The sequence below is a fragment of the Colobus angolensis genome, unplaced genomic scaffold (genome assembly GCF_000951035.1).
Source record: "Colobus angolensis palliatus isolate OR3802 unplaced genomic scaffold, Cang.pa_1.0 Scaffold278, whole genome shotgun sequence".
NCBI lineage: Eukaryota > Metazoa > Chordata > Mammalia > Primates > Cercopithecidae > Colobus > Colobus angolensis.
Window position 1 is genome coordinate 1,003,837 of NW_012116021.1, and position 13,293 is coordinate 1,017,129.

At 54.3% G+C, this 13,293-nt stretch overlaps 1 protein-coding gene across 1 annotated transcript in view; it reads left to right on the plus strand.

Moving 5' to 3' along the window:
• The window catches only part of KIF7 (kinesin family member 7), a 21,767-nt gene that overhangs the window by 7,048 nt on the left and 1,426 nt on the right, over positions 1-13,293 (plus strand). The window contains exons 6-18 of the mRNA XM_011948350.1: positions 4-220; positions 758-874; positions 1,429-1,656; positions 2,465-2,598; positions 3,034-3,149; positions 3,319-3,468; positions 6,112-6,314; positions 8,700-8,897; positions 9,311-9,436; positions 9,581-9,757; positions 10,880-11,095; positions 12,111-12,317; positions 13,033-13,231. Coding sequence (XP_011803740.1) covers positions 4-220; positions 758-874; positions 1,429-1,656; positions 2,465-2,598; positions 3,034-3,149; positions 3,319-3,468; positions 6,112-6,314; positions 8,700-8,897; positions 9,311-9,436; positions 9,581-9,757; positions 10,880-11,095; positions 12,111-12,317; positions 13,033-13,231 — 2,288 coding nt within the window. The remainder of the gene's footprint in view (positions 1-3; positions 221-757; positions 875-1,428; positions 1,657-2,464; positions 2,599-3,033; positions 3,150-3,318; positions 3,469-6,111; positions 6,315-8,699; positions 8,898-9,310; positions 9,437-9,580; positions 9,758-10,879; positions 11,096-12,110; positions 12,318-13,032; positions 13,232-13,293) is intronic.

The following is a 13,293-nucleotide window of genomic DNA, read 5'->3' on the forward strand; positions in this document are numbered from 1 at the left end:
AAGGGACAGGTTGTGGTTGTGGGCAGGGGGAAGTGGTGGAGAGGAAGGAAGAGGGTCTTCAGACAGCAGCTGTGCTCCTGCCTCCTGCCCGTTGGTGCGCGACTGGCTGTGCGTGGTCGAGGGTGAACGCAGCGCCCTGAGCTCCGCCTCTGGGCCCGACAGCGGCATCGAGAGCGCCTCCGTCGAGGGCCAGGCGGCGCAGGGGGCCGGCGGGCGAAAGGTGACCAAGGGACAGGTTGTGGTTGTGGGCAGGGGGAAGTGGTGGAGAGGAAGGAAGAGGGTCTTCAGACAGCAGCTGTGCTCCTGCCTCCTGCCCGTTGGCAGGGCACGTTAGGGATTCGGTCACTTCTTCTGATTACCGTGTTCACTTCCGTAACTTTACAGAGCCTCAGGTCTCCAGCTGTAAAATAGGGACAACCGTAGGACTTACCCCATCTCTTAGTGGGGATGTTGTAAGGGCTGAGGGTGTCACATGTGGCTAGCATGCCGGTGAAGATGCAATAAATTGTTCCTAATAATAGTGGTGATATTATTAATACAAATACGATGGATAATTACAAGAGATGACCCAAATGGCTTGCAGAGGGCATCCAGGCCAGCTGGGGTCTGGGGTGCCCTCCCCACCAGTGGGTCTGGAGTTCCCACTGCAGGCAGGGCTTGGAAGAGTAGGTTGGAAGCAGGGCTAGACAAGAAGAGGCCGGGTGTCCAGCTCGCCCTGTCAACCCCCGCCTCTGAAGCCCCTCTCCTTGCCCTATAGGAGGATGAGGGGGCGCAGCAGCTGCTGAGCCTGCAGAACCAGGTGGCGCGGCTGGAGGAGGAGAACCGAGACTTTCTGGCTGCGCTGGAGGACGCCATGGAGCAGTACAAACTGCAGGTGTGGCACCCGCTTCACAGTGCAGGGAAGGCTCCCCAGAGGAGAGTGGAGGGAAGGCAGAGCTGAGTTTCTCAGGATGGGAGGGAGTTAGGGTGGGATACTGCGGGGTAGGGGTGTAGAGTTAGGAGGTGCACATGAGCGAAAGTGTGGAGGTGAGCATCACAACAGCGCAGGTGGGTGTGCAGGACCGCCAGGCAGGGCAGCTTTGCTGGGTGGTGTGAGCTTGGACGAAAGAGGGGACTGAAGGGGCAGCAGCGGGGGACCTTGGGGCCTGGCGTAACCAGGTCCGCATTGCTCCTCGCGCCCTCTGGTGGCGGCGGTTGGAGGTGGCGGTCTGGCAGGATAGGAGTGTGATGGGACCTGAGGGGTGAGTTTGAGTCTGAACTCCTACAGAGTTGTTGGGGTCAGGGGAGGAGGAAAGGAAGGAGAGTATTTGACCCTCCTCAGTTTTAGCCCAGAGATGGTAGAGTGGCCTCAGACCTGTTCGTCAGTTTCCTACACTCCTGCCTGTTGAGGCATTCATGCCCCCTCGGCACCTGGACCATGTCTTGCAGAGCGACCGGCTGCGCGAGCAGCAAGAGGAGATGGTGGAACTGCGGCTGCGGTTAGAGCTAGTGCGGCCTGGCTGGGGGGGCCCGGGGCTCCTGAATGGCCTGCCTCCCGGGTGCTTTGTGCCTCGACCTCATACAGCCCCCCTGGGGGGTGCCCATGACCACGTGCTGGGCATGGTGCCCTCTGCGTGCTTCCCTGGAAATGAAGTTGGCCCTGAGCAGAAGGGAGAGGTGAGGAGAGGGCGAGGCTGGGTGTCAGTGGGCCCTGCTGGACTGGTCAAGCAAGGGGAAGGGGGCACTGGGGCATGTGTCCCCCACTCATGTTTTAATGGGACTGGCTGTGAGATGTGAGAGGCTGCTTTCAGGTGTCCCCAGAGGAGGAGCCAAGATTTGAATGACTCTGGGCCTCTGAGAAGGGTCCAGTAGCATCCGGCATCCCTGGGGTAGCTGAAGATCACTTGGAATGAGGAGGGGTTACAGAGGGGTTCTGGCTTCCGGCACCAGGTGGAAACCTTGCACACTTCTGCAGAAAGAGAGCTCATCACATTTCAGACCACCCGCTCTGTCTTTGGATGGCTCTCTTTGCAAGTTCACTTTTCCACGTGGTGAACCTTATTTGGACAAAGGTTACTCCTGCTCTGCCTGAAAGTTCTGGGTCCTCTGGGGCTTTTAGGCCTGGATCATCTCAACTCTCAAAGCTGGGGGTTGGCAGAAGTCTCGTGTTCACCCATCACTCTGGCAGGGAATTGTTGGTGAGATAGGACTTGGGTGCAGATGACCTGTATGCAAGATAGAAAGGGCAGGTTGTCACCTGAGGAGTACCAGGTATCATGGGAGCCAAAGCAGGCAGGAGGGGAGGGGAGGGGAGGGAGGAAGCTCTCACCTCAGCTTGAGATTCAAAAGGCTGCCAGAGGGGTCATTTGGGCTGGATCATGAAGGTAAAGCAGGGCTTGAGGAGGCAGAGATGTGAGGAGGGCAGGCAAGGCAGGGTATACTGCAGGGACGATGACTTGAAATGGGAAATGGCTCACTCCCCTAGCAGGTGACAAATGGCAGGGAGGCTGGAGTTGAGTTGCTGACTGAGGTGAACAGGCTGGGAAGTGGCTCTTCAGCTGCTTCAGAGGAGGAAGAGGAGGAGGAGGAGCTGCCCAGGCAGACCTTAAACCTACGCAGGTGAGTGGGACCCATTGCCCCCACCTGACAAGGGCCTGATCAGGGCCCAGGGCTAGGCGGGCTGGGGGTCCCACTGTCTCCTCTCCTGACAGCAATGGGAAAGCCTCTGGGTCCTAGGGTGCCCTTATGTTGCCCTGGCTAGCCCTTGGGGGAGAGCTGTGGGCTCTGAGGCGAAAGGTCTCACCAGAGTGCGTGTGATACAGGGTGGGCCCAGGCCTCCTGACTTCAGCCTCCAGGATGGCCTGTGCCGTCCAGCTGCCCTGTACCTCCTAAAACTCTGCCCATAGACTCCTGATTCTGCCAGACTCACATCCTGGGTTTATATCAACCCTGGGAGATGGAAGACCTGGTGGCCTCTCTTCCTCCCTCCAGGCCTGGGGGTGGCTAGGCTGGGGCAGGGGCTGGGGAGGAGCACGGCCTTCTTCTGTCCTCCAGAAATGGGATCAGCAACTGCAGCCAGAGGGCGGGGGCCCGCCCAGGGAGTCTGCCAGAGAGGAAGGGCCCAGAGCTTTGCCTTGAAGAGTTGGATGCAGCCATCCCAGGGTCCAGAGGTAAGCTGGGTGGGGTGCACAGAGGGCCTCCTCCCCATTGCCCCTTCACAGTCCTGGGCCAGCCACCTTGGGACAGTCCACCCACCCTCCCTGGCAGCCCCTGCCCTCCACTCCTCTGTCTCCCCCATTGTCAGTTGGGGCAGCGACCTTGACAGGCTGCCTGTTGCAGCAGTTGGTGGGAGCAAGGCCCTTCAGGCCCGCCAGGTCCCCTCTGCCGCGGCTTCAGAGTGGCGGCTGGCCCAGGCCCAGCAGAAGATCCGGGAGCTGGCTATCAACATCCGCATGAAGGAGGAGCTCATTGGCGAGCTGGTCCGCACAGGTGAGGGGTGGGCCTCAGGTGGGCCTCCCACCCGAGGGGGACTTCTTATCATTACTTCTGCACCGTTCTAGAGGGATTTCAACAATGAGGTGGTTAGGAGCAGGGGCCGGATGGCCTAGGTTTGATACTCAGCCCAGCCTCTTCCAGCTGTGTGACCCTGAACAAGTAGCATAACCCCTCTGTGCCTCAGTTTTTTCATCTCTAAAATGGGGATAGTCATTGTACCTCCTGAATAGGGGTGTTGTGAGGGTGAAGGGAGTTAATTCAGGTGAAGTGCTTAGAATAGCTCTTAGTAAGCAGTACTTCTTTTTTTCTTTTTCTTTTTTTTTTCTTTTTTTGAGACAGAGTTTCGCTCTTGTCGCCCAGGCTGGAGTGCAATGGTGCGATCCCGGCTCACTGCAACCTCTGCCTCCCGGGTTCAAGTGATTCTCCTGCCTCAGCCTCCTGAGTAGCTGGGATTACAGGCGCCCACCGCCACACCCAGCTAATTTTTTTATGTTTTATTTATTTTTGGTTGAGATGGGGTTTTACTATGTTGGCCAGGCTGGTCTTGAACTCCTGACCTCAGGTGATCCACCCGCCTTGGCCTCCCAAAGTGCTGGGATTACAGGCATGAGCCACTACACCCAGCACTTCTTCTTCTTTATCAAGTGACTGCAATGTTTCAGCCATTGTGCTGGGCAAAGTATCTCTCAGTTCTGGGGAGCACACAATGAGTGTCATGGAGAACTGAGTGTCTCCAAATTGTATTATGTCTATTACTGGTGATATGAGCGAAGGCGGGGACAGGGGGTAATTTTAGGTGGTGGCCAGTTGAGCATTTTTATTTTAATAGTTAATGAATTTGTTACCAAATTCATCATAAATATTTTCAACCAGACATAAGATGAGTACCGTGGGTCCCATATACCCATCCTCCAGACTTAGTAGTTACCAAGATTTTTCCACATTTGTTTTACCTCTCCCTTTTTTCTTTGCTGAATATTTTGAAGGACATGCCAGACTTCATGTCCTTTCTTCCCTATACCTCCCAGTGTGCTGCTTTAAAAATATGAACTTTTTTTTTTAACCTAACTGTAATACCATCAGCACACCTAATGAAACTAATGTCCCTTTTTTTTTTTCTGAGATGGAGTCTCACTCTGTCGCCAAGCTGGAGTGCAGTGGCATGTCTTGGCTCACCTGCAACCTCTGCCTCCTGAGTTCAAGTGATTCTCCTGCCTCAGCCTCCCGAGTAGCTGGGACTACAGGCGTGTGCCAACACAACCAGCTAATTTTTGTATTTTTAGTAGAGATGGGGTTTCATCATGTTGGCCAGGATGGTCTCGATCTCTTGACCTCGTGATCCGCCCACCTCAGCCTCCCAAAGTGTTGGGATTACAGGCGTGAGCCACCGCGCCTGGCACTAACGTCCACGTAATGACCAGAGCATAAGCACATTCTCTCCATTATCAGCAGTGTCTGTTTATAGCTGGATTGTTTGAATCAGGCTCCAAACTTGTTCCACACACACATCATACAGTCATCACTGGGTGTCTATGTGGGAATGGTTCCAGGACCCCGTGAATGCCAAAATCTGTGGATGCTCAAAAAGGGTTTAGTAAATAATATGGTATAGTATTTACAGTAACTGACCCACATCTTCCTTTAAATCACTTTAAAGGAAGTGATTTAAATCATCTCTAGATTTCGTATAATACCTAATACAATGTAAAAGCTGTGTAAATAGTTGTTATACTGTATTGTTTAGGGAATGGTGACAAGAAAAATCTATACATGGTCAGTACAGATGCAGCCATTTATTTAGAAAAATATGATTTCCAACCATGGTTGGTTGAACCCATGGATGTGGAACCCACAGATGCAGAGGGCCAACTATATTTGTTTCTGAGGTCTCTGACATCTCCCTTCTCTCAGTCATCCTGTGAAATGTCCCAAACCCCACGTTTGGGGTTTGTCTGTTCGCTTTTTTTGTGGTGTCATTTAGCTCATTCTTTTGTCCTCCAGATTTCCTGGAAATGAAAGTTAGTTCTAGAGGCTTAATTATATACAGGTTCAGGTTATATATTTATTTTAGAATGCATTTGGTAAAAATAAAACTAATTAATTTGTAATTTCCTTGGGTCGCTGCAGTGGATGAAGCTCATTTAAAAGGTGAGTTGAGGCTGGGCGCGGTGGCTCACGCCTATAATCCCAGGACTTTGGGAGGCCAAGGCGGGTGGATCACCTGCGGTCAGGAGTTCGAGACCAGCCTGGCCCACATGGTGAAACCCCATCTCTACTAAGAATACAAAATTAGCCAGGTGTGGTGGCGCGTGCGTGTAATCCCAGCTACTTGGGAGACTGAGGCAGCAGAATCACTTGAATCCGAGAGGCGGAGGTTACAGTGAGCCGAGATTGCACCATTGCACTCCAGCCTGGGCAAAAAGAGCCAAACTCCGTCTCAATAAATAAATAAATAAATAAATAAATAAAGAGTTGATTTGAAGAAAAATATTAAGTAAACCGTGGTACTGGTGGTACAAAGGCTTGGTGAAACCCACGCAGATGTCCAAGGGCTGGGAAACCTCCCAGGGGGACAAACAGCTTGCCCTCTTGTTGGAGCAGGGCTGCCTGTGCTGACATAGTCCTGCTTTCTTCCAGGAAAGGCAGCTCAGGCCCTGAACCGCCAGCATAGCCAGCGTATCCGGGAGCTGGAGCACGAGGCAGAGCGGGTGCGGGCTGAGCTGAGCGAAGGCCAGAGGCAGCTGCGGGAGCTCGAGGGCAAGGAGCCCCAGGATGCTGGCGAGCGGTCTCGGCTCCAGGAGTTCCGCAGGAGGGTCGCTGCGGCCCAGAGCCAGGTGCAGGTCAGTCTCAGGGCCTCAGGGTGGGGTGCTGGGGTGACTCCTGCCTCCTAGGCTGCCATCCTTGGGACCAGGACATGTGGGCTCCGAGGTCCAAGTTCACTGTGGAAACTTGTGCTCCAGCCCTGGCCCCCCAGGGTGAGTCTGGTATCGTATACAAGCCGGAGGTCCGCCCGGCTTTACACATAGTAGAGGCAGGGGGGCAGGTCCTGCCTGAAGACTACCTGGGAGACCAACGAGAGGGTGAAGGGTGGGCATCTAAAGAAACCTACCCTGTAGCATGCAGTCCTCTGTCCCCCGGTCCCCCTTCCAGCTCTCCATTCGCTTACCCCTCCATCCCATACTCCCTTGTCTGTCTACCCGTTGGTCCATGTGTCCATCAAACCCATGCATAGGTTTAGTCTTTCTCTGAGACAGAGTCTCACTCTGTTGCCCAGGCTGGAATACAGGGCCACCATCCTGGCTCACAGTAACCTCCGCCTCCTGGGTTCAAGTGATTCTCCTGTCTCAGCCTCCTGAGTAGCTGGGATTACAGGCATGCGCCACCATGCCCAGCTGATGTTGTATTTTTAGAAGAGACGGGGTTTCACCATGTTAGCCAGACTGGTCTTGAACTCCTGACCTCAGGTGATCTGCCCACCTGGGCCTCCCAAAGTGCTGGGATTATAGGTATGAGCCACTGCGCCTAGCTGATTTAGCCTTTTATCAGTGGATTGACCACCTGTCCATTTATCCGCAGGTATATCCACCCTTTCCATCCCCTTTTGTTAATTCATGCATTCTCTGTCTGTTTTAGTTTGCTACGGCTGCCATAGCAAACTTCCGTAGACTAGGGGGATTTAGACAACAGAAGTTTACTTTCTCCCAGCTCTGGAGGCTGTCAGTCCAACGTCAAGGTGTCCACAGGTCTGGTTTCCCCTGAGGCCTCACTCCTTGGCGTGCAGACGGCCACCTCCTGGCTGTGTCTTTACATGGCCTTTCCCCTGTCTGCTTGCAGCCCTGGTATCTCTTCCTCTTCTCATGAGGACCCTGGTCATATTGGATTAGGGCCTACTCTAATGTCCTCATTTAAACTAATCGCCTCTCTAAAGACCTTCTTTCCAAACATAGTCATTTTCTGAGGTGCTGGGGGTTAGGGCTTTCATATAGGAATTTTGGGGAAACACAATGCAGCCCATAACAGTCTCCATCCTATTTTTTTAATTTTTTTATTTTTCACTCTATTGCCCAGGCTGGAGTGCAGTGGTGCAATCTCAGCTTACTGCAACCTCCGCCTCCTGGATTCAAGCGATCCTTGTGCCTCAGACCCCTGAGTAGCTGAGACTACAGGCGGATGCCACCACACCTGGCTAATTTTTGTATTTTCTTTTTTTCTAATTTTGTATTTTCTTTTCTTTCTTTTTAGTAGAGACAGTGTTTCACCATGTTGGCCAGGCTCGTCTTGAACTCCTGACCTCAGGTGATCCACTTGTCTTGGCCTCCCAAAAGTTCTGGGATTACAGGCATGAGCCACTATACCTGGTCTATCCTATTTTTTTACCTTCATAGGATCTCGCCCACCTAGCCATCTGTCCCTCCCATCCTTCCATCCGTCCATCCTTGCAGGTGCCCACCCATCATTCATTCCTTATTTTCTCAGTTCAAATGTCCAAGAGACAATATCATGGAGTGGTTGAGAGCATGGGCTCTGGAGCCTGACTGCTCAGGTTTGAATCCCAGTTATACCACTTACTAGCTATGTGTCCTTGGTCAAGTTTCCTAACCTCTCTGCCTCAGTTTTCTAATCTGTAAAATAGGGATAATCATAATTGCACTTTTCGTAGGCTCGTTAGGATCATTTCATATACACAGAGCTCTTAGTATGGTGCCTGGTGCATGGCAAATGTCATAGTATTTACCATTATTAGTATTGTTATTATTATTATTTTTTGAGTCAGAGTCTCGCTGTGTCACCTAGGCTGGAGCGCAGTGGCACGATCTCAGCTCACTGCAACCTCTGCCTCCCGGGTTCAAGTGATTCTCCTGTCTCAGCCTCCTGAGTAGCTGGGATTAGAGGCTCCCACCACCACGCCCAGTTAATTTTTGTATTTTTAGTAGAGACAGGGTTTCATTATGTTGGCCAGGTTGGTCTCAAACTCCTGACCTCAAGTAATCCACCCGCCTCAGCCTCCCAAAGTGCTGGGATTACAGACATGAGCCACTACACCTGGCCTTTTGTTGTTATTATTGGTCTATCACCCACCTATCCATTTGCCCTCTATCTGTCCCTCTGTCCATTTATGAGTCTTTTGGTCCTGCTTGCCCTCATTGAGTGCCCAGCTCAACAAGCACTATGGCAGGCTCGCAGTAGCCCCGTGCATGGCCCAGTGAAGACTGTGTGGGTCCCAGGTGCTGAAGGAGAAGAAGCAGGCTACAGAGCGGCTGGTGTCACTGTCGGCCCAGAGTGAGAAGCGACTGCAGGAGCTCGAGCGGAACGTGCAGCTCATGCGGCAGCAGCAGGGACAACTGCAGAGGCGGCTTCGCGAGGAGACGGAGCAGAAGCGGCGCCTGGAGGCAGAGATGAGCAAGCGGCAGCACCGCGTCAAGGTCAGGCTCACGGCAGGGCAGGGACCCTCTGTCCAGGCCAGTAGGCTGAGCTGGCGGCCCAGCCAGGGGAGCCCAGGTAGGGTTTGCCACCCACAGCTATGTGACCTTAGAAAGCAGGTCACTTAGCCTGAGTCTGTTTTTTCATCTGAAAATGCGGAGTGTTACAGGAAACTCAAGGCCAGGGTGAGACTTCAGTGAGATGAGGTATATGAGGTGACTAGCATGGGCTTATTTCTAAGTGTTTGCATCTATTTGCCAGTCTCCAGGGAGACTTGTGTGGGATGGGTCTGGGGGACGCTTCACAGGGCCGTCTTGGGAGTGGGCAGGCACTCCTGGGGGCTTTGGGATCGGTGGCAGGCTCTGGTAAGATGCTGGCACCATAAACAGCCCTGCCCACTGAGCTCCTCACCCAGGAGCTGGAGCTGAAGCATGAGCAGCAGCAGAAGATCCTGAAGATTAAGACGGAAGAGATCGCGGCCTTTCAGAGGAAGAGGCGCAGTGGCAGCAATGGCTCTGTGGTCAGCCTGGAGCAGCAGCAGGTGGGGCCGGGCTGCGTCCGCACCCAGGGCTCCCCTGGGGGCTGGCTGGTGGGTGCACCTTTCTCCCCAGTGAACCTTGAGTGGCGGCTGACAAAGCCAGAGGTGGGCCCTGAGTTCCGTCCCTCCCTCCCTGCTTTTCCTTAGAAGATTGAGGAGCAGAAGAAATGGCTGGACCAGGAGATGGAGAAGGTGCTACAGCAGCGGCGGGCACTGGAGGAGCTTGGGGAGGAGCTCCACAAGCGGGAGGCCATCCTGGCCAAAAAGGAGGCCCTGATGCAGGAGAAGACAGGGCTGGAAAGCAAGCGCCTGAGGTCCAGCCAGGTGAGGCCCTGCCAGGAGAGATCTGGCCAGGTGAGGTCCAGTGAAGTGAGGTCCAGCCAGGACAGATCTTGCCAGGTGAGTTCCTGCCAAGTAAGTTTCTGCCAGGTGAGGTTTAGCAAAGTGAGGTCCCTCCAAGTGATAAACCTGCCAGGTGAAGTCCTGCCAGGTGATGTCCCTGCCAGGCGAGGTCTAGACAGGCGAGGTTCTTCTAGGTGGTATCTCTGCCAGGTAAGTTCCAGACAGAGGAAGCTCTGTCCTTCTGGGTTCTATCCTGTGCCTCCCCATGAGCCGTAGGGCTTCAGGATATTTATGACACGGTTACAGATGTATGCACAGAAGAACCTCTTTTAAGTGTCCCTCCTCCAGTTCATTTCACTCATTAACCCCCTACTTAGGGCCTGTGCAGGAAAAATGAGGAGGTGCAGGTATTGGAAGGTGGTATAACCAAGTAGAAAGAGACTTCTCTGCCTGGCATCATTACTCCATCTAGAATAGGAAGGTCAGCTTCTGAGCCACAGCATCCTCTTCTGTCAGATGGGATCATAACGTTACCATGACGGCTGGAGGGGGATGGCAGTCACTGATGCAGGGCCTGTTCCAGTACAGGGACTTGGGCCAGATGCCCGGTGTCCCAGGCCTGCAAAGGCCAGGAGCCTTGCTCCTGCCGGCACGCATCTGTCTGATGTCCAGGAGGATCCAGGGTGCTACTGGATGATCCATAACTTCCCTCGGCCAGGGGAGCCCTCACTTCCTCCCGCATCTGGCTCCCAGAAAAGCCTTTGGGGCTTGGCCAATTCCTATCACTGTCCAGTCCGGTCATCTCAGTGACAGGTCATTCCTCCCACCCCTACCCATTGCCCCTTCTTGCCAGGAGGGCCACGTCCCTCTGGTCCTTATCCTCCTCTCACCATCTCTGAGTGCCCCTCTGCGAATGCTCTGGTCCCTTTAGCCCCACCTCCTGGAGCTTCTGTGAACTAAGTCTGGTCTCCCTGCTGAGCAGAACATTTGGAGTGTTGGTTTCTTGAGGGAAGGACCCAACTCCTCCTTAGCATCCTGCCCTTTCTGTCACCCTGTGAGGACAGTGCCTGTTCCTTCTCTAATCCCTGGCGATTCTGCCCCCAGGCCCTCAACGAGGACATCGTGCGAGTGTCCAGCCGGCTGGAGCACCTGGAGAAGGAGCTGTCTGAGAAGAGCGGGCAGCTGCGGCAGGGCAGCGCACAGAGCCAGCAGCAGATCCGCAGGGAGATCGACAGCCTGCGCCAGGAGAAGGACTCGCTGCTCAAGCAGCGCCTGGAGATCGACAGCAAGCTGAGGCAGGGGAACCTGCTGTCCCCCGAGGTACCCTGCGGCCCCCTGGCTCAGCCCCTCAGCCTCTGCCCCTGGCTCCCATCATCTGCCTCTCTGTCTGCTCTCCTCAGCCCCTGCTCCAGCCCTCTGCGGGTGCTGGGCTTTGCTGTCAGCAGACCCAAGTTTGCACTGTTAGGTGGAGGTGGGGGCTGGGGAGGGCTGGCCTGGCCCTTCTGCCCCTGCTTTGGCCTCATTGGCTGGAACACAGGGGCCAGGCCGTGCTGATCCCTCAGCTCCCTTCTGGCTGGAGCCCGAACTCCTGTGCTGCATTCAAGTACCTGCCCGCACATCTTGGCTTTGTGTGTGGATAGAGTGTCAGGAGCATACTCAGTGCACCTCATGCCCACACATCTGTGTTCCCTAAGCAGAGAGAAGGCCTATGTGACTACAGTCATGTGCTGTGTGACATTTCGGTGAATAACAGACAGCTAATACAATGGTGCTCCCAGAAAATTATAATACTGCATTTTTACTGTGCATTTTCTATGTTTAGATACACAAATACTCACCACGGTTAACAACCGCCTACAGTATTCAGTACAGTCACATGCTGTCCAGGCTTGTGGCCTAGGTGTGTGGTGGGCTATACCATCTAGGTTTGTGTGAGTACATTCTGATGTTTGCATGATGTCGAAAATGCCTAATGATGCATTTCTTAAAATGTATCCCCATCTGTAGAAGCTTACCCAGCAGACACTGTGGTGCCTCTGTGGCTGTCCCAACCATGCCTTGTTTGGTTAGGGTGCTCTGAGCTTCCTGAATGTAGATCATTCACAGGGGCTTGCAGCTGAGCAGGCTGCCTCTGAGCAGTAGCCCCAGCTCACCCTGGGGTCGGGGCTGTGACAGTGAGCAGGGGGCATCTCTCTCGATGCGCTGACTCTGCCCTTGGGACGAGGGGACCCTTAAGGCCCAGTTGTGGCTACGTGTTGGCTGTTGCGTGTCTGCCCAGGACTTCAGCGTTCAGGCAGTGGGTGCTGTTCCTCCATGCATGCCCCTGTCCCTGCAGGAGGAGCGGACACTGTTCCAGTTGGATGAGGCCATCGAGGCCCTGGATGCCGCCATTGAGTATAAGAATGAGGCCATCACATGCCGCCAGCGGGTGCTTCGGGCCTCAGCCTCGTTGCTGTCCCAGTGCGAGATGAACCTCATGGCCAAGCTCAGCTACCTCTCATCCTCAGAGACCAGAGCCCTCCTCTGCAAATATTTTGACAAGGTGGGCCACCAGCCTATGGCCCCCACCTCCTCCTCCTGCAGCGGCACGGCGGGGAGGTGTCTCATGGCAGCTGCTCCAGCGGATATCCCGTTTCCTCCCAGACTGGGGGACAGAATCAGGACCAACTCATCTCCAGGGCCACCTGACTTTAAAGCCTATTTTACTTGTGAAACTGAGACCCAGTTTCCTACCCCGCCACTTCTGCTTTGATTGGCTCACCTCAGGGTAGTCCATGGCCACAACAGTGGCTCTCAGTAGGGGGTGTTTTTGCCCTTTGGTGACATTTGGCCATGGCTGGAGATAACTTTTGGTTGTCACAGTGGTGGGGGTGGAGGCCAGGGATGTTACCAAACATCCTATCACACACAGGACAGGCCCCACAACCAAGAATTATCTGGTCCCAGATGTCCATAGTGCTGAGGTTGGTCTAGATGAAATCCCACAGCTTGAGGTTCTGCCAGCTCCATGGTGTGTGGTTAGGAAAGGGTTGGTGACAAGAGACAGCAGATAAGGTGAGAGCCAGCTCTGATCGTTGGAAGATAACTAGAGCACTGTTGAGAAGGTGTCTGAGGCTAAGTCTTGGTTCAGCAGGGAAGATCCTGGTGATTTCTTAGTGCCGTGGTGGGAAGTGTGCCAACACTATGTCTGTGGTTGAGGATTAGCCGGATGAAGAGAGGTCATGGTGGGGGCTGAGCCTGGCTGGGTCTTGGGACAGGTGGTGACGCTCCGAGAGGAGCAGCACCAGCAGCAGATTGCCTTCTCGGAACTGGAGATGCAGCTGGAGGAGCAGCAGAGGCTGGTGTACTGGCTGGAGGTGGCCCTGGAGCGGCAGCGCCTGGAGATGGACCGCCAGCTGACCCTGCAGCAGAAGGAGCACGAGCAGAACATGCAGCTGCTCCTGCAGCAGAGTCGAGGTGAATAGCCCCAGCCCACCGCTCACAGCCCCAGCCCAAAGCTCACAACCCCGCCCCCTCCA